This window comes from Acipenser ruthenus, chromosome 14, assembly GCF_902713425.1.
Source record: "Acipenser ruthenus chromosome 14, fAciRut3.2 maternal haplotype, whole genome shotgun sequence".
Taxonomy (NCBI): Eukaryota; Metazoa; Chordata; class Actinopteri; order Acipenseriformes; family Acipenseridae; genus Acipenser; species Acipenser ruthenus.
The window spans coordinates 22,428,127-22,449,936 of NC_081202.1; the positions used below are offsets into that span (position 1 = coordinate 22,428,127).

At 37.1% G+C, this 21,810-nt stretch overlaps 1 protein-coding gene across 4 annotated transcripts in view; it reads left to right on the forward strand.

Moving 5' to 3' along the window:
* LOC117419695 (membrane-associated guanylate kinase, WW and PDZ domain-containing protein 2-like) overlaps nucleotides 1-21,810 on the forward strand; it is a 293,429-nt gene that overhangs the window by 184,603 nt on the left and 87,016 nt on the right. For all 4 annotated transcript variants that reach the window (XM_058986121.1, XM_034032701.3, XM_034032702.3 and 1 more), the window contains exons 5-6: nucleotides 2,778-2,973; nucleotides 4,096-4,175. In XM_058986121.1, the coding sequence (XP_058842104.1) occupies nucleotides 2,778-2,973; nucleotides 4,096-4,175 (276 nt within the window). The remainder of the gene's footprint in view (nucleotides 1-2,777; nucleotides 2,974-4,095; nucleotides 4,176-21,810) is intronic.

A 21,810-nucleotide genomic window follows, 5' to 3' on the forward strand; every position in this document is an offset into this window, starting at 1 on the left:
CACTTGCTATGAATATAATACTTGAATATTGTTACGTCTGACAATATGAAGAGCACTAATGAATACGAAAAAAACAGGTCTAATTAAATGTGTCTTTTTCTGTAGCATGTATCATTTGTCTATTTCTTTGAGCAAATTAAGCAATTACAGTATTGCTATTTTTTACATAGTAAACTTTGCCTGTAACCATTCAGTCTCAGTCTTCAGTTATTACAATACACTCCCTCCTTCGGACCAGCTCCATAAAAAATACCATGCAGCTCAGTCTCTTTACATTTGGAGACATCTAAGGATAAGTTCTCTAGTAATACAATCAGCACTCACATATCCGGCCCTATAAAATGTTGATTTCAGCGACGGTTAAACGAGTGACGCATATATGAATATTTCATTTTGGCCCGTTCCAATCCTTGTCTGTTTTTTCAGGGAACACAAAAAAAATACAATTTAAAAAATTGGACTGAAAGGACTTTGTTTTAAAAGAAGTAGGCTTCCATTTAGATGTACTGTAGTTGGTTTTGTTGGTACAGTACTGTATTTTCAACAGAAGAAGTATTTTCATTCAGAAGAGTATGTAAATTTCCCCATTAACGACCCAACAGCAAAATTAAATCAAAATGTTACCCATGCACAGAACTGCGTAAAACGTAAAAGGCAATGCAATTTAGCAAAAGGTTTAAACAAAAAAAAAAAAACAGTTTCCAGAATTAAAACCATATCCAAAGTCACTGTGACAGTTAATCAAATAAATTAACCTTGAAGAGATGGGCTTTGTATCAGAAAACTGGTGACGGAAATCGCGTGTGACGGGTCAGTGCGTTAATTTGTTACATACAGTATATATAGTGGGAATTGAGTTGTTTCTTAATACAAGGACGGTAAGACGTGTATCTGAGTGTCATATATCTGAATGCTGACTGTACTATTTTACTCCACCCATTACTAGTCGCAATTAAGGGATTTCACTGTTTGACATATTCTCCAGTTTATAGAGTGCCGTTCTCACACACTTACATGTGTTCAGCAACCACTCCCAGTTCAGTATTTTTTACTGACTATGCAAGCAGAAGTAATGCAAGCCAAAGACTCTACTCACACTCTGCACAGTATATTGCATTTCAATAATACATTCAGGTAAGTAGAGGTCTGAATAGAATATGTTCCCAGATAAATATGCTAGGCAGCATCTGTCACCTGTCCATCACCTACAGCCAATCATACAAGTGCTACTACAGTACATCACTTGTAAACATTACAGCCAGACACAATGGTGCTTGTTTTTAATATCAACAACCTCAAGCCATGGAAGAATAAATTATTTAATTGCTGCCAACAGGCTACTCGAAGAACCTCATTTACGACTAGTTCCCTCGTTTGATAGACTGTTTGAGACCCAGCAGCCCCTTGACCACCACTAGTATCATAGTTACACAGTATTTTGGCTGGGCCTTTAAACTTTTACTTAAATACCTTGTGCTGAGGGGTTATGGTACATTGCCAGATCAATGTGAATGTTTTCCAAACCATTCATATTCTCACATTTTATGTTTGATGGAGTATTTGCATTGATATTCTGAAGTTACAGCTTAGGAGATGCATTAGAGACAGACACTATGATCTCTGCAAATGGTGAGGCATACCTGTACCTTGCAGGTGGAGCGGAATGCAATTAATTCATTCCGGATTCAGGCCACAAGCATGTGATGCCAATAGAGGATACACAAAGTACAAAGTCTACCTTTCAAAAATACTCTTGGTGTCTCCTTAACTCCAAGTGGAAACATTTTTCTGTACCCAATTGGTACTGTATTTGTAATATTATATGTGTTAATTACCACATTCATCTTTAAAAAAAATAGCTATTATGCTATGCTTTGGTATTTTATATATTTTTGTTAGCCAAGTCTCCCAACATACAGTAATGCATTGTTTCAATGTAAGCTGTCATCTCTTTTTTTCTGCTGTTACTCTGTTAAGCCTTTGGCAATAAAAGCAACATTTGTTTTGTGTGAACATGTACTGTTGCCATCTTCCAGTGCACCGTTTTGGATATCAGACATTCATTAACCTCGAAGGTTCTCTCTCCTGGTAAAACTAAGGTTCCAAATAAAATCGAAAAAACCCTGCTGGTTGCTAGGTTACAGGTGATCATTAACTATATGGATTTTAATAGAAACAGCCTCAAATGGTTTTCTGGTTGAGAGTGCAGGGCCCTTGAAATAAACCAAATTAAATAAAAAAAATCCTTGTGGCAAAAACAGGATGGCTGATTCCAGGCTATTTGCTCTCACTTGTTATACATAGTAAATGTTGCTTCAGTGCACACTGTTAAGAATTTGTTTCACTATACAGCTTCTTATGCTTATATTCAAAATAAATATAATTTTCATACAAGCAGTAAAAATACCAAATAGTGAATAATTTTGTGCCGTGGGTTCATTATTCCTGTATTCATCTGGGTCGCCAATCAAAAAGTTTGGGAAACATTGGTGTAGATAACATATATCTATGTGTGCATTGATCACTGGAAAATATTATTTGTTCTGTGCTTTTTTAACATAGCTGGTAGTGCAAGGCATACAGTTGTAATCTAGGCAGGTAATTACAAGCCCATTGATTTGATTTTCTTGCTGCATCTCTTTTTTGAAAGTTGTGTGTATGACAGTTTCATATTGCTTACTCAAGTGACCCTCCCCCCTTTCAGCATTGTAGTCTTGAGGGAAATTAAAAGCACAGTTGGAAGTTGTGATGTGGTTTATTCTGTCTTCTGTTTATAGAATCGAGTGAACATGAAGATAAAAGTACCGATGCCTCAGGTGAGATACCTGCACAACCATACACTGCAGAGGGACCAAACGAAGAAGGGGAACCACCGAAGCTGCCAACGAAGCCTGACGAGAACGATGAGTTGGGGCCACTGCCCGACAACTGGGAGATGGCTTACACTGAGAAAGGAGAAGTCTATTTTATTGAGTATGTTTGAGTTTGTCCACTAAAATAAGCATTAATGGCCATTTAGTAATAAAAGGAGTAGTAGTTATTATCATTTAAAAGTGCCTTTAATTTTATATATATATATATATATATATATATATATATATATATATATATATATATATATATATATATAAATCTAAAGCATTTTCCCCCTCCTCTCTCATGTCCTCTCCCTGTCCAACTTGCACAGAATACAGATCATTTCACTTGATACAGGCAGATTTTATCTATGGTCCTGTATTAAATATTCTTCATTTAAATATGTAAGACTGAAGTTTACGTGTCGGGTCCTCGAGTGGCTCACCTGGTAGAAGCGCAGCCGCACAGTGTACAGAGTGAGTCATACAGAGCAGGTTAGGTCCTGGCTGTGCAAAGTAGCCAGTTTTCATTGGGGATTCCAAAGGGAGTGTTGCATTGACTTTGGCGCGCCTATGATTTAGGGAGACAAAATCAGCAGAGACTGTTTCTCCTCATCACGAACCCTGCTGGCCAGGCACCCAGTGAGCTCAACAGCGGACACCTACGTGGCTGGCATTTGTCCTTTAGAGGTCGGTAGCTCGCTGACATCCGCTCTCGAGTTCTTGGGTGTAAAAGAGGAAGCTGGCTCAGTCGTGGGATCGAAGGATGACCACTGAATCTTTAGTTTTCCTGAGCTGTGTGGGGAATTGCTGCAGTGAGGGGGAAAATGATTGGAAATTTGAAATTGCGGAGAAAATCAGGGGGTTTAATAATTGGGGGGAAAAAAAGGGAAGTTTACAGCAGTCTCCTGCCCTGCAGTCTAGGAGGAGTGTTGTTGTTTCCTTAGAGCTCAACAGATTCATTGAAGTTTTCTTGGCAGGGCTCTACCAGAATACAGTCCAATAGTTGCATTCAGTCCAGAGAGCTGAACTTGCCAAATGTACAGCTGTTTGCACAATTACTCTCATGCCTCTTTCAAGGCTAATTAGAAGCAGTAAGCAAATTAAACATATCGTTTGCAATTTTGTTAGACTAACCTTTTTTTTCATTTGGGGGTGGGGGGCCAGGTTTTCTCTCTTTTTTAAAAAGGTTGAGCTTACTGCAGAGTGCCTGCTCAAAGTATTCTTTTTTTCTCTATAGCCACAACACTAAGACGACATCATGGCTCGATCCAAGGCTTGCAAAAAAGGCTAAGCCCCCAGAAGAGTGCAAAGAAGACGGTAAGCATGTTTTGTTTGCTTTGCTGCTACTGCTTTTGTTCAGCTTCAAAGACAATGTGCTTTAGAGGCTGAACTAGTGTGAAGGGTGGCTGGGGCACAGAGCTAGATGACCCAGGAAGTGTGTTCCTTGTATCCTACACTTGTCCTTTATAATTAAGAGACTGTTGTTCAGGGTGCATTTTTTTGTATTTTTGTTCTTTGTGGTTTATATTTTGAATTTGCTGGCCAGCAACTAGGTAAAATGTTTTTTTTCTAAAATTGAATTGTGATTTTGATTTTATGTGTTACAAATAAACATGAAGAATATTAAAAAGAAAGTGTTACATTTTCGGGCTGCTAAATAGTGCTTAGAGAATGTATTTGACAAGCATCTTATCATTCAGTTCTTCATTACGGAGAAGAGTTTCTCTATAAGGAACAGAAAAGCCTTTTTTCTCAGACACCCAATCAATAAATACCATCAGCTTTCAATTGGTAATCAGACATGGGTCATCAAGGAGTTTTAAGTGTTTTACTTTCTCTCCAAGAAGGAGATGGAGAGCCTAGAGGTGCTAGGCATTGGTGTGGCAAGGTGTCAGTGCTGGGGCATATTCAAGAACTGGATTAGGAAGATTAAATCAGTGAGGCCTGGTGGTATCAATGGTTTGGAAGCTCCTAGGGACAGACTGGGCACAGTAACTTTTATGTAACCAGCACACATCTTGACAAAACTGGCTTTTTCAGAGATAAAACAGTATACAAAAAATATATGTTTTAATGTTTTTAATATTTTATAAGGCACACATTAAATTGATCAGAATAAAATAATAGGCGGGTTGATTTAAAATTCACAGATTAATCAGAGAAAGCAGTGATTTTAGTAGAGTATTATTTGGTTTGCAGTGGAAGTACTTTGAGTGCATTTTCAAAAACCGTGGGCATGCATGTACAATAAGGTCTGCTTATCTCTGTAGTTAATAAATGTGTGTGTTGTGTAATAGTTTATTTTTAAGCACCATTGGGCTCTCCATGATATGAACATTGCTAGAATGTATCAAAGTACTGTATCATTCAAGAGTTCCAGTACTTTGAAATGCCACAAGTAGTAAATTCATTGTAATCTTCGTTTTTTCTTCAATAATTCAGAGATATTGACTAGCAAAGTGTAGCAGATATATTTCTCACTGTTTTGCTCTGAGACTCTTTTCAATAGCTTAACCGCCAGGTCTTACTCGAGTGCACTGTATATTCAAGTGATCTGTAAAGCTTGAAGCTACCCAAGAGAAACATGGGCCTTTTTAAGTTCTTCCAAAGCAGTGCTGCCTGCAGATTTGAATAAAATGCATCCAAATCCTAGCTGGGAGCATTATCTATCAAATTGTATATCTATCCTTTAGTGTTTCCACTTTTTGGAAGTGCTTACACATAAGGTTGATTTATTATCACTTATAAGTGGTGCATGTCTAATGCAGATTGTATTGGTAATAGTAGACATAGAAAATATAATATCATATAAATTAGGCTCCAGAGTGATGATTTACAACTTTCAAAAAATCTACCATTTATTTTATTATTGGTATTTTAGAATCATTCATCATTCTCTTTTATAGACGCAAAAGCACACACTTCAACAGGAAAGTATTTAGTATAATCCACTAGATTCCTCACTAAGGAAAACAGTAAGAAAAGAAAAGAAAATTGTTTCTTTCCAACACTTGTGTTGTTATTAAAGCTAATAAAACGAAACCCTACTGGATTTTGAGACCCTTCTATGTAATTGCTGTGAATAACAAACTGACAGGAACTGTCCAAGATATTACTAATATACTCCCTTCTGTATAAATGGGGAAGCAATAGGGACTTAAAGGGGTATTTTCTGAATGTGTTAATTTCTTACAAGAAGCAAACCTTGTGGTTGAAAAAGGACATTTATTAGTAAGCCCATTCTGTAATTAACTAAGCAGAAACAATAGTGGAGGATTATATAAAACACACAGAATGAAATATTAAACAGGTGTGAAATTAAGTATTGAGAAATGTAGATGGTACAGTCAGTATACCTTTAATATTTAACACCATATCTGTTAACATCGGTTGTTGTTATTTGTTAAATTTGAGCAAGGTTTGACTTCCGATGACGCACGCCACGTAATGCTCCTGACTGTTAACTCCTATCTTCGTTTAAATATGCAATTATTTTGCTTAACCGCGTCTATTTCTTTGATTGAGTCCTTTTTAACGATGGCAGCGAATTAAAAAAAAAAAAAAAAAAAAACACAGGGCTTGGTTAAGGATTACATTGATGAAAATGGAGCCATGTATCGATCACTTAAGGAGGATATCAGTGCTCATGCTAAAAACATGGAGAAGGTGTCCACTAAAGTGGAGGTTTTGCAAGGCAGTCTTTGTCAAATAAAAAGGGACACTAACCATTGCCTCACCCAAATTGAGAAATTCCAAATGACAATTAATGATTTGGAAGACAGATCATGTCGGAACCATATAAGTTTGGTAAACTTATCACAGGGCCTTGAGGGTGACGCCCCATTCATTATCTACAGAAGATGCTGCCTTGCTGGATTCCAGACCTCACTTCGGCTGCCCCATCACTTATTGAGATCGACAGAGCCCACCGTGTTTACACCAATCATTCAAACATTTCAGACAGGCCCCGTGCGTTGCTGTTCAGGGTTCTACGTTATGCTGATCTGCAGGGAGCCCGCAAAGTGCAACCTAGATGGACTTGCAGGAGTCCGTCTTCTGGGCTTCTAAGCTGACTACAGTCTCGAAGGCCTTTTTTTTGTTTGTTTTTTCCACAAAGATTTGGCTTTTACATGGGCTCTCTGCTTTATCTGTTTTTGGGGGGGGGGGGGGGTTTACCTTAAATGTCCTTGTGTCCTTACATGCTTTGAAACTTTCAACTCATGCTGTGCCCGGGTTCGAATATTTCAGATTCTTTCATTGTGTTTGGGATATTTTGATTATGGCTAATATTACAATTTTTTTTCCCTCAATGTTAGAGGGCTAAATTCACCATATAAGCGTGCACAGGTCTTGGATTTCTTGCACAGGAAAAATGTTGATGTAGCGTTATTACAGAAGACACATTTATTGCCAAAGGATACACTTAGTCTTCAAAATAGTGGTTATAAACTAATTGTTCCTTCTGGAGATGGGTCTCGAACAAAGGGAGTGTCGATTGTAATGAAAAGAAACATACATTTAACAATTGAGAGAGTCAGCTCGGATCCTACTGGCAGATTGACTTTCTGCTGTGTCTCCATCCAGGGTTAGTATTATGCACCCACCACATTTGACCCCCTATTCTTTCCATGGCTTACCAAAGAGTTATTACCATTAGCAGAGTATTCACTGGTTATCAAGGCTGATATGAACACTTTTTTATTGCAAACTGGATAAATCCAATATTTCTATCACTAATGCACAAGCTTTAGCTTCTAAAGCATTCAGGCATTTTTCTAAAGATTTAAATTTGACTGATCTATGGCGAGCACTATATATTATACGTATTTTTCACCTTATCATAAAACATTCTCAAGGATTGATTTATATTCTTTCCTCCCCTGATCTAAATTCATTCGCTGGGAATGTAGAGTTTCTCCCTCGTTGTCTTTCAGATCATAATGCAGTTTTAACCACATTTAACTTAGCTACTATCTAGGGTAAACCGTCCAGGTGGGGGTTCAATACTACTCTTCTCCAAAATGATTAATTTCTCTCACAGCTTAAACCAAAACTCACTGAATTTATTAATATTAACAAGGGATCGATGGCTGATCCAGCGCTGGTCTGGGCAGCTGTCAAAGGTTTTGTGTGCAACAATACGATTTGGTTTTCCTCTCATCTAAAAAAATGTAAATTACAATTAATTTCCCAACTAGAGCTAAGTTGTAGTAAACTGGAAAGGGCTCTGAAATCTAATTACACCAGGGATGTTGAACTTAAATTAAAGACGGAAAAGAACTAAATAATCTATTAAGGCAGTTGGTTGAGTTTCTTATACATATCACCAAGCATAAGTATTACTCAGAGGGGAGTCGACTGAGCCGCCTTCTTGCTCTAACTCTAGAGCGTCAAGAAGGCAGACGCAATATTAAATCAATTAACTCCAAGGAGTCGGAGCAGCTGGACTCTCCAATCTCATTAGACAAACTATATCGAGCCATAAAAACCACTAAAAACGGCAGCTCTCCTGGAATTGACGGCTTGCCAACTGAACTATATGTAGCATTGTGTTATACTTTGGGCCCAATCTGGTTATCCACCATAAATTCTGCCCTTGCAAGGGTTACTTTTATCGAGACTGTAATACTGCACTAATTACTGTGCTCCCTAAACCTGGCAAGAACCTCCAGGAATGTGCAAGCTACAGGCCTATTTCCTTAATCAACGCAGACATTAAAATGTATGCTCGAGTTATTGCTCTTCGTTTTGGAGAAGGTTATCAATGGTTTGATTAATCCTGACCAAACTGGTTTTATTAAGGATTGATTACCATCAGACAATATTTGTCGCTTATTACATGCTATTGCTGAAGCTAGAAAATTGAATTCACCTAGTGGGCTATTATTTCTCGATGTTGAACAAGCTTTCGACTGTTTGGAATGGCAGTATCTGTGGTGTGTTTTAAAGAGATTTGCCTTCTGTCCAAATTTTAGTAGAATAATAAGTCTTGTACTGTAACCCTTCTGTGAGAGTTTCCACTGGTGGAATCTTTTCACTAGAACCCTTGGCCCAATTTATCAGTCAAAGCACTTTAGTTTCACCAATAAAAATGGGATCGTCCCACCACTCAATTTCATTATACGCCAGTGATACGCTTTTATATGTGACTGATTTAGAGCGCTCTCTTCTGAATATACTTAAGATTTTTTAAGATTTTGGTTTAATAGCTGGTTATAAAATTAACTGGTCAAACTCAGTGTTAATACTTCTCAACACCGGCAGGCAGAATTAATATCCCTCCCACTATTTCAGTCGCACAACAAGTAACTTATCGAGGCATTGAGATTCGTTCCTCCATATCCATAATTGCAAAAAATAATTACACAAATGTTTTAAAAAAGATTGAGGGTGATTTGAAGAGATGGATGTTATTACCAGAATCAGTAGCTGCCCATATTGCCTCGATTAAAATGAATATTCTCCTGCATATTCATTTTATTAGTTCAATACTACCATTACCTCCACGAGTGAACTCGATTCCTTGTTAAGAAAGTTTGTCTGGAATGGTAAATGCCCTCGAATGGTCTGTATTACAATGCAATAAAGCACAAGGCGGTTGGGCTTGCCCAAATTTTAAATGATACCACTGGTCTTTTCGAGTACGTACATTAAACCATTGGATGAACCCAGCTTTACATTCTTCTTGGAAAGAGATAGAGCAGGAAATATTATTACCAATTAGACTACAAGACATACTGTTCACCATACATATAAAAAGTGCTCCCTGTGCTATGGCGCCATAATCACATATACTTTGCAAACTTTTCTTGCAGTGGAAAGATTCTTGGGTATCAAAACTAAGTGTCATAGCCATTCACCCATTTGGAATAATGCTAACATCTTAACAGTTGGTAGACCCTTTTCCTTTGACTCATGGGCCCGGAGGGGCATACGCGTGTTGAACGACGTAGCAGGCCATGAGTCTATCCTAGACTTCCAGGACTTAGTGTCTCGCTATAGTATCCCTAATACTACTTTTTTTTTTTTTTTTTTTTTTTTAAATCTTAGACTGAGATCTGCTTTAAAAACATATGGGGTTCCCTGGGGTCCCAAGTTCATCTCTCACCCGGTGGTGGATTAGGTCCTGGGGGCAGCGCCTAAGGGTATGGTTTCCCATATATAAACATCTCACTGAAGATTCCCCTGCTCCTCTTTCATGTTTAAAGTTATGGGAGAAGGATTTAGCACAGTCGGGAGGGTCTATTGATTGGGAAGTGGTGTGTGGGAGTGCTTTAGGAGCATCTAAGAATCCAAATCACCAATTTATTCACTTTAAAATATGCCACAGAACTTATATGACCCCTCGCAAAAGGCATTATACAGGTCTAGCTCCTCAACCCCATTGTATTCTGTGCAACCTAGGGATACCAGGCACTTTAATGCATATACTGTGGGACTGACCAGATGTTCAGCAATTTTGAGGACAGGTAGCCAACACCATTTCTGCTATTATCGGGAGGCGCTTCCCAGAGGACCCTGCCCTCCTTCTTCTGGGTGAGGTCTCTAAATTTCCTCTTTCCGAGAAGGAACGTAAAATGTGGTTGGCTGGCATGACTGCTGCAAAGAAAATGATTGCTCAGCGCTGGCTCCCTGCTCATCAGCTCTCCGTGCGACACTGGCTACAAGCATTTTAGACATTATTTTTCTGGAGATGTCTTCAGTCAACAGAGCTAAGGCTGCTACCATACTGATGTGGACGGACTTGGCAACTGTAATTAAGAACTTACTATTGTCTTGATCTATACGTATAGGGGTAAAGACTACGATAGATATGTCCTAGACCTGAAGGTTTATCAAGACAGACATGTGACCATATACATGGAATGCTTCGAAATGCTTGTGTCAATCTGTGACTCACCCATATATCTCCAAGCTTGTTTGTATTTTAAGGTGCAGCAGTACTTATCCATTGGTTTCCTTCGGCAAATTACAATTTTAATCTAGATGATAATGCCATCATAGTCTTATTACTATTTGTATCCATCACCTTGGGATGGAATTAGTTCCAATACAGGTGAAACTGACTCATAAGAAGAAGGCACATGTATTTTTTCAGATGCACTTGACTGTAATAGAGTAATCCTGATCACACACACAAAGGCTGATGAGTGCTGTATAGTGTCAACTATTTATATTAATGTTGTTGCTTTTTAAAACAAAAAAAAGGTAATTACGCAGTCAGACATGAAATATAATAATTGTATAACAAGGTCAATTACAAAATTACAAAACACTATCAGGCAGAAGCTAATCGAAGGCCAGGATTCATTTCATATGTGTGTAGTGTGATCTGTCGCATTTACAAAACAGGCTTCAGTACTCTTTTAGGTTTTCCAAATGTAGACTTTTGTGTGCCATATGTTAACCTTGTTTATATGCACATCAAATCAGATTCAACATACCGTACTTGTTTCAGGACTCGATTCCCAAATCCTTAATCTATTCTGCATGTAAATCAGGTTGGGGGTTTAATCAGATTCAAGTGCATAGGTTCAGTACATTGAGTTTGGCATGTAAACGCTCTACATTTATTTTTGGATTCCTTATACATATAGATCCTCTGGTTCAAAATGATACTAAACCCATAGTGAATCCATTTACAGTATCTTTATAAAAAACAATATGATGGGGAATTTTGTCATTATAAGAAGCCCTCACTACTTTTGGTTATATACAAATAAATCACCTGGTTTGCAGTCAGCTTAAGACAGGAAAGGATAAAAGAAAAATAACTTTGTTATTCAGTAGATGTATTTAGTCATTCATGTTTTGTTACTCATCAATGTATTTATTTTAAGATGCTTTAAAAGGAAAACAGTGAGATCTACAGTACACTCATTAATTTTAAAGATCTAGTGACAGTTCTAATTTAAGAAAATAACCTTACACTGTGATACAATTAATATAATCTACAGGAATAGGGTTGCCACGATTATTGTTCCCCACGATATATATACGATATTAAATTGCTACGATACAACTTATCGTAGTATTTTCAAAATATCGTATGTTTTGGTATTTAAGAAAATCTAGTCCACCTTCCCCTCTAGTTTGGGATTTTATTTTAAATCTCGTGAGATTTTAATTGACCTTGTGAGATTTCAATTGTAAACAAAGAAAGAGATCTGTAGGTCACGCCCCCAGCCCGCTTTTCAATCTCAAACAAAGAATACAGCATGAACAAACACCCTGAAGAAGAGAGTCACAGTGGGTGCGTTAAGTAAGTGAGCGGCTCAGTAAAAGGATCAACTTAACGACTTGCTCAGTTCCGCTCCCGCTGAGCCGCTCAGAGCGCTCCTGAGCATTTTTCATTAGTGATCAGAGTGAGCGGACGGAATGGCCACCTGCAGGAAACAAATGGAGATGACAGGCAGGATTGACAAATAAGTTTGTCAAGAACGATGAACTAGTTTCGATTTATGAAGTTATGTATTAAATTGGCTAAATAAGATGGTAAGAAGTGTTGTTTTTGAATTTGTATCATTTAATTTCATTTTTTTAAAATGTAGAGCTGTTTTATAGTTATTAATGTATTATTATTAGGCTTGTAGTATTAATATTATTCATAATTTTCATTATTAACGTTGGTATTGCCAGTATTAAGCACAGCCAGATATGAGGTTCAGTCCAAACAGAGCGCTGAACTCAGCAAGGTACAGCAGGGGACAGTAACTTCACACGGTGCCATTTTATCTACCAAAAAAAAACAAAAAGGAGAACCAATTGAAGATGGTGAACCGCTCTGTCTGGCTTGTAAAAAAAAAAAAAAACTGGGAACGCTTCAAACTTATTCAATCATCTTCACAATTACCACCCAGAAAGTTGAAAATGAAAATGCCTGTTAATCTTGGGACCAAGGTAAAATAATAATAATAATGATGATGATGACAACTTAAAATGTATTTCATTTGCATTGTCTACGTTATTATAATTACTATTTTGTACAGCTTGTGCAACTATTGAAATGCATTTAATTAAAAACAAAACATTTTAGCTAATTATATTTGAATACATTAATCATTATCTTAATAAGTTTGCACAGCTAAGATATTTTTTAATCAGAGAAACAAGGGTAAAATATGAGAATTTAAAACCTAAAGTAGTGTAACTAATAATTGTGTCTTTTATTAAAAAAATGGTGTAGCTTGTAAAAGAAATCACTATCCTGCTTTTTATATAATAATATTTAGTTTGATTTGTACTCTTTCATTGATACATTGATGACATCAAACACTAACAAACAGCATTATATGGTGAAAGTGTACATATAAAATGAGTATGGCACAATCCCCACCACTAACAAAGACCTGGGCAGAAAATTGCCAGTTTTAACTGGTTGGATACAAGTAATCTTAAAACGTGATTCAAATAAAGGTAAATGTTTTTCTATCAGATTTTGTGTCCATCATTGACTTGGAAATATGAAAATGATAAACAGCAGGCCAAGATATTTCTAATTGAATACATAATGACAGTGTTTATTAAATAAAGTTATTTTAAATTACTTTATAGTAACTTATTTCACACGTTATGCCCCATTATAGACATGTACATTTATACAACAATGATGCTTCATTTTCCATTTTTGTGCCATTGTGAACTAATTTAAATATCGTATCGTAGATATCATAGGTATCGTAATCGTAGGAAAAAAATGATTCAATAATCGAAAACTGAAATTTTGATATCGTGGCAACCTGTGGCAAAGTGCCCCGCCCCTGTGTGCATTTGTGTGTTCTGTGTTGTATGTTGCGTGCGTGTGTGTGTTAATGTTGGTGTATAGTCATTGGTACACGGGATATAAACGGGTCTGTGTTTCACGTGTATTTAAAGTGTAGATTTGTATTTAGGCACGAGGAGAGCACAAATCACTTCACGTGCTGGTTAAATGTAATATGTGAGCACGGGGTTGCACAGAATTAATTCACGTGCTGGGATTCAAGTGAATAATTAATTAGTAATTGAATCCCAGCACAACAGTATATATAGAGACACGTAGCACTCAGTCAGGGTTAGGTGTTCAGAGAGTGGAGAACGGGTGAGAGAGAAGGAGTAAAATAAGATCGGAAATATAAGTGTTTTGTTTGTACTCACCGTGTTTGTTCGTCTGTCCTGCACCGTCTGTTTAGTGTTTAGTCGTTTTGTATGTCTGTTTATTTTGGCGCAAGTGCCGTGTCCCGTGTTTTTGTCTGTTCAAACCTTTTATTTTCTGTGCTGTTTTATTAAATGCTGAGCGAAACCATTCGCTCAGCTCCACCAAAACCCCAAGTCTCTGTCTGTTTACTCCCTGCTTCTGGTCTGACGCCACCCATTCTGGCCGTCTTTGTGACACAACCTTATACAGGAAGATGATTATTCCAGTGCAACACTTTTCTGAATAATAGATATCATTACAAATGGTTTTGCCTTAAAGTGCAGCACAGTAAGATGGGGTTGGCAGATGATGGTGGCAGCTGCTTAAACATGTAAAGGAGCAAATGTGGCTTTAAGTACTGCAGCTAGCTATTTCCTCTGAGCTGTGCTTCTCAGGCCCCTGGGAAGAAGGAGCCATGTCAACACACAAACTTTCTCATTTTGACATTTGGTCTTCTGACTGTTTGGTTGTTAGCGCCCTTGTGGTTTTATGCACTGACTTTATCCTTCAAAGAATGTTTTGCTCTTTGCCTTTTTCTTGATTTATTTTAGTTGAATTTATGAACAGCAAAGAAGAGGAAGGAAGATATTATATTGCATCCTGTAGCACATTGCTTGTGATTCGGTTCAGTGAATGTTGCAGGACAATAAAGGGTAGTCTAACAGGGTTGGCAATCAATGATTAAGAGAAAAAATAAAACTTAGGAAAGCAGCCAAAACTAAAAAAAAATATATATATTTTCAACTTCCAAAACCAATGAAGACACATAGGGCATGTGATGTTAGAGCTCATTCTTGTGTCTGGTGTTGATACTCACATATATAAGTAAAGCACAGTAGAGCTTCTTATATTTGTGATACTAAAAAGTCTACAGTTGACACTACTGCTGATCAAGGATGGGTGTCTCAGTGGTGAATATGTGACAACTTGGTACATGGTATTGAATTGTTATGGATTGAGAACCCAATTATATTTCTGGGGACTGAAATCATAATGACCACTTTTCATCATATTGAACATTTTATTTCATCCTTTAACATTACATTTGCTTTTCAAACCACATATGGTAATTGAATTGCCAATATACAGAATAGGCAATTATTGCTGAATGCCACTGGACAATAATTTCAGCATAATTAATGTGTGTTAGCCTGGTTTAATGTTTATCCTTTCCCCTAAATTGTGGATGCCTCTTATTATGTTGCAACATTTAGTAACATTCCATTCCACAATAGATTACAATCTCCAGTCCTGGAAAAATATAAGAAGTATTTTGATATCTAATCTGTATTCCGCTATACTGTACCAAGAGGAACACTTTGGCTTCTAAAACCAAGTTTGTCAGATAACTGATTGAGAACTAATTGAGAACTGTCTTCATTCATTAGGGCCTGTACAGAGAAAATAGGACACCATCTCAAATTTAATTTGAATCAGTTTCAACACAGTGGAGTTGTTTTTCAATGTATTAAAATATTCAGTATGCCCCTCATTTTTTAAACATTTGCTTTTTTGGATCATTTTCACGAAATACCATTACTGCCTTTTTAAATATAAAAAAGTCTTTCCCCAAGCTGCTACACATTCTGTCACCTTGCTCTGTGAAGTCTGCATCAAATAAGTCTACACTAGTCCATTTTTCTTTCTTTCAAGAGAAAATAAAACAGCCTTTGAAGACAGAGTGAGGTTTAATTCAATATGGAAGCAGTTGTTGTCTACTACCTAAAGACGATTGGCTCTGTTAGCAGTTACACCTCTGAGGTCAACAGGGCTTTCTTTTCTTTCAGATGTTTTGTGTTTTATTATATATCTGTGTTTAATTCAATTGTGTTCTTTAGTTTAACTCTATGGGTTCCAGACCAAGAGAAGAAAATGTATAACAGCTAACCGTGTTGCATCTGTCCTTGTGTAATGGTGTTTACGGTTGGACTTTTCCAGCAGTCTTTTTTCACGAGCTGGTTGGGGGCCATTGTGCTAAGCTTGCCGTGGTTAAGGTTAAAGGTGTCCCATTTTCATTTTCAGGTGAACTCTGACGGTGAAGAAATCAATACAGCAGCATTGAACACTTCCTGTCATTTCTTATTTCTTTCTGTGTTTTTCAAAAAATGACGTTGTTATATAGTTGAGAGAGAAATAGCAGTTCCATATGTAGTAGACATGCTAGTATCAATGTACCTTACTTAGCAGAGAGCATACTATATTACAGAAGCATTTTTGTGAAGTATAGTGGTTTGCAGAAGTATTCACCCCCTACCAATAATGTCACATTTTGTTGAATTACAAATAATGTGTGCACAGTTTTTTAAACAAACTTTTTTTATTCAAAGCTGTAGTGGTTAAACTGAACACTGTTATATGAGGAGGAGGTTAAATGTCAGCAAAACTTGCAAAGAAAATGTACAAATGAAATGTACTGGTTGCATAAGTATTCAGCCTTTTAAGTCAGTACTTGGTAGAAGCACCTTTTGCAGCAATTACTGCTATGAGTCTTTTTGGATAGGTCTCTACTAGCTTTGCACAGTAGGATGGTGAAATTCTTGCCCATTCTTCACGGGATAATTGCTCTAGTTCTGATAAGTGTGTTAGGGATCGTCGATGGACTGCAATCTTCAAGTCTCACCATAAATTTTCAATTGGATTCAAGTCAGGGCTTTGACTGGGCCACTCAAGAACATTAATTCTCTTCTTGTTCAACCACTCCAGTGTGGCTTTGGCTTTGTGCTTCGGGTCGTTGTGCATATCCTCCCCAGTTTCAGAGTCTTGGCTGACTCAAGCAGGTTTTCCTCAAGGATTCGCCTGTACTTTGCACCATCCATTCTCCCCTCTATCCTGACAAGCTTCCCAGTCCCTGCTGAAGAGAAGCATCCCCATAACATGATGCTGGCACCACCATGCTTGACAGTTGCAATGGTGTTGACTGGATGATGTGCAGTGTTGGGCTTGCGCCAGACGTAACGCTTGGAATTTAGACCTAAAAGTTCAATTTTTGTCTCGTCTGACCACAAAACCTTTTTCCACATGTCTGCAGTATCATCTACATGCTTTTTCACAAACTCCATATGTGCTTTAAGATGAGGCTTTTTGAGTAATGGCTTCTTCTTGCCACCCATCCATACAGGCCAGCTTTGTGTAGGGACCGGCTTATTGTTGATGTGTGAACACTGACTCCCATCTCAGACACAGAACTTTGCAGATCTCTCAAGGTCATTTTTAGCTTCAGAGTGACATCACAAACTAGTTTCCTGCTTGCCTGGCTGCTCAGTTTGGGAGGGTGACCTGATCCGGGTAGTGTCTGGGTGGTATGATGCATCTTCCACTTCTTAATGATGGACTTCACTGTGCTGAGAGGGCTAATCAGCGCCTTTGAAATTTTCTTGTACCCTTCTCCTGCTCTGTGCCTTGGGAGTAGTTATTTCTCTTTTTACTAGGGGTGCTAGATTCCGTTTAATTTAATATATAGTTTTAAACATTTAAACGTTAAAATAAAAACATTTTGAAAATACGCTGTGTAAGAGGGGTAGTATGCGTCCCTCTCGATGTGCAGTCTCAACAGCAGGAGAAAACCAGCAGTCAGACATCTTGGAGGAAGTGCATAGCTGCACAGGCTCTTAGGAAGTAGTAAAAAAAAGAAAAACGAGTAGCCCTTATTTGCAGTCAGCTGCTTCTTAATATTTGACCTGCACATTTTTGACAAAGTTTAAACGATTAAGCAAAATTAAAAACATTTCACACTTTACTAACATTTAAACATTTAAACTCTAAACGGTTTACACCTCTACTTTTTACCATTTAGTGTAAATTAAGTGTGTGCCTTCTTCCAAGTCTTTCACATGTCAGGAATATTGCCAGTATAGTAGAGCTAATATTGGAGCTGCTATTTTTAGTGCATGTAGGTCTCAGATGATTCATTTATTAACACAAAAATCTCATTTTCTGACATGGGGTCATGTATTTGAACACTTAATAATTGCAGTATCATGACTTGGATGTTAACTGCTGAATGTGCATGTGTTGCATTGGGAGCTACCAAAAAGTCCTCTAGAGCTGTCATGTTTTGTATGTGGCTACCAGCCAAGTGGTGTTGCACAGATCATGCTGTGAAGCTTTCACGAGAGATATTGAGAGAAGGAGCTGGGGAGGGGAGGGGGTCGGGAAAGTCTGCGATACATTCATGTTGACGACAGGAGCCTCTAAAGGGGAACAGCCGTCTCTTTTTATAATGCGTAAATGACGATAATAAGTGTTGAATTCAGATTAGTATTATATTTAATTAACTTATAATAACTTTGTTACTTAGGATGTCATTGTTTTATTTACAATGTAATATTGTGGATTGGCATTTAATCAGAGTCACTGTCTGTGTCAAAGATCACTTGTGGTCTGTGATGCTTTATCAGTGGTGCTTGATTGTACATTTGGACCATAACTGCTTGGTTGAAAGTACAATTGGGACCGAAGACGGTTTGCATGCTGTACAGTATGTAGGAGTGTATGAAAGTCTCCCAGCCAGTTGGTGGTGCTGGAGGTTAAAGACCGTATTGTGTCAGGTTCATACTCCCTGCTGTCTTTTTTTCGTTATGCAGCAAATGAAATTTGCCAGGTGTGTGTCAGGCTTGGACACAGTTATTTCTTCTGGATTGATCTCCAACCTCTGTTAGATACGTTTTACCAGAGCCAAGTCAAATGTAGTTTTCTTGGATGTGTTTACATTTTCATCTCGGCTAATGACGTTTTTTGAGCATCAGTGTCAGCTGGGTGTTGAACACGTGGCAAAGTTGAGTTTGTGAGACAAACGTTTTTTGCTCGAGCTAATCTTTTTGACAGAAGAAGTCGTATTGCCTGGTTAACTGTCACAAAAGTTCAATGCAACTTTTTGTTTTAGCATGGACCACAGTGTAATATAGCTACTATCAATGTTTATACAGTACATCCTCACTAACCACTAACCACGAACCTGTTGGGGTCCAAGCGTTTTGTTCGTCATATCGAGGGGTTCATTATAGCGAAAGGACAATCAAAATGAACAACACATTGTTGGAGTAAGTAAATGAGATGATATTGTGAATAAAAGTAGAATTACATGTACCTGTTTGTTTCATGTATGCAGTATTCTGCCTTTTCTTTATCCAATTCATTAAAGAATTAAAACTCAGTACAAAAAAGCAAAAATCAAAATCAATCTGACATGAATCATTTCAAAGTACACCAAATCTTAATCCAACATGCAAGAATCCCAAACTGATCTTTTATTCCAAATCAACTCGACATGAAAAGTTTGAGATGAAAAGTTAATGAGATCCTCAAGTTTTTTTTCATTGTTTTTTTTTTCTTTAATCAATTTTGCTTTTCCACATGGCTGCTGAACAAGCCAAAAAAAGTGCTTCTTGACAACCTATATTCACAAGAGATAGGCCTCTGTTACTCCTTTTCTTTTTCAAAACGATTGTTTCCAGCGTTGTTGCAATATAAAATGATTTTCGTTTCGGAGGCAGTTATACAGCACATGCTTTTTATTAAGACAAAAGAGTTGACTTCACTGTGGAGGTGGCATCCCATGCATACAGACCGGGATGTTGACAGTGTTTGTTTTATATTATCCTTTTTGGTTTTATTAATTTGGGGTCCAGCGGCCAGGTTCGTTATAGTCGTACGCTGTTATCTATGCTTCTAGCCTCTCTACTTGCACTGCAGATATGTTATCAACTTTATAAGTAGCTCAGATGTCCATTTAAGTAATCAGGAATCCAATTTTGTTAAATAAGATCTTCTTTTGTTAGAGGTTTCTCATAACGGTAATCTGCCATCCTTGTTTTGAGTTTCAAATTATAGTAGTGGCAGATTACTGCATCAGAATTTAGTAAAAGTGATGAGGCTTTTTGTCTTTATCAGTGAGTTACAGACCAGCAATCCTTCACCCTTTTTGGCTGAGCCAGTGACCAACTTTCCATCTGGTTTATAATACTGATTATGTACTGAATGAGTTTAAAAAAAAAAAAACCTTCTTGAGGTTGGCATGGAAACATATTTTCTGAAAGCCTGCAATTTTACAGTTTGGCTTTTAATTTTAAAGGTATCGTTCAATTTGAATGTGCTTGGTCATTACTTAACCCATTTGAATCTATTCTGTGGCATACTATTTGTACTATATGTTGTATTTAATCATCAAATTGGCTACAAAGTGATAAACTTAAAGCCAGCTACACTATCTATTTATTATCAACACAATTATACCCAATCTATGATTCACAAAAAATCACCAGTCATTTTCAAACCATATGAGAACCATGAGAATAAGTTGAACCCTGTTTATGTTTAATTGAAGGATTTGATGCATGGCAATTGAATGTGCACTTTACATTCCAAACATTGACTTGTGCTTAAGTGGAAAAAATTCCAGTGAAATGCTCCTTTGAGTTTTTCATTCCGTATTTAATGAGATGTCAGCTGGGACCTAGACGTTTTGCAGCAGTGAATTTGCATGTCACTGAAGTCCCTTTTACTTGCTTTCCTCTTTCAGAGAATTTCATTTGATGAAAAAACAGAAATGTTTGTAGATAGACAGAACATTGTAATGTAATAGATATTCTTTTTAAACAAAGGACATATTCTTACACTATGAATTACATATGAAATTAACTTTTTTGCCTTTGTATATGACTGCATATGGACAAAAGTTTAAAAAAGCAGAATGTTTTTCATTTAACACCGACACGTGTCAGATCCAAAAGGTTAGCCAGACACACTATACGTTTAATGTGGCACTATCAAGGTGTCTCCATCTCTTCACTGGCACTCCTCCAGTGAACATTAATTTTGACTTTACTGGCATAAAATCTTTCTAAAGAAATATGGTTATTGTTCAGCCTAATGTCAGTACGAGACAATTGCAAGGAAGGATCTGGTTCTTCAATTATGTTATGTATAATGTAACATAATGCTAGTCACCTATTGACCCTCTATCTAAACTAACTGTCATCTATTTTTAAACACTTCTACACCTACTTTTATGTTTATATTTTATTTTTTATTTTTTTTAATAAGCATGACTGTGGTTCTTTAGTAATTCAGTAAACATTTAAGGTGAGCTGCTAACAAGACTTTAAGAAAAGGTGGGTAAAATAGAAAATTCTACTGCATAGACATCACAGGGCAATAGTCTACATCTGTCATGTGATTGGTTCACATCACTGTCAGTCCTGCCCCTTTTCAAAAGAACGCCCTCCACCTCCACTCCAACAACAAGATGGAATGGCTGAATGAAGAAACTGCTGAACGGCGATTTCTGACTGAACAGAAAAGAAAAAAAAAAGAAAGAAAAAAAACTTCAAAAACATTTTCTTTCATTTATTTATGTTGTTTATCCGCTATATTTAAACAAAGTACTGTAAAGCCATAAATATTTGCAATCAAAATATTTGGTGAATCACACCCATAAAACCTATTTTGCTTCAGAAATGTTGATGACCTGTTGCACTGGTAGTAGTATATTACTTCATTATATGTACAGCACTAAGATATTTGTGTCAAAAATATTGACTTTTTTGTTTTATTCACAAAAAATTTATAATAAAAGGTTTGCAAATATGTATTGCTTTACAGTATATAAACTCATATTTACTATCCAATCTTGCCTCTCTTATTATTTTGACTGACTCGTATATTAAATATGTTCTCCAGATTCAGCTCACAGTGGAAAATGAAATGCCCCTCGGGAAGACTGCGGCTTTGGGAAACAATAGTCTTCCCTCAGGTGAAGAATTATCCACTATAGCCCTC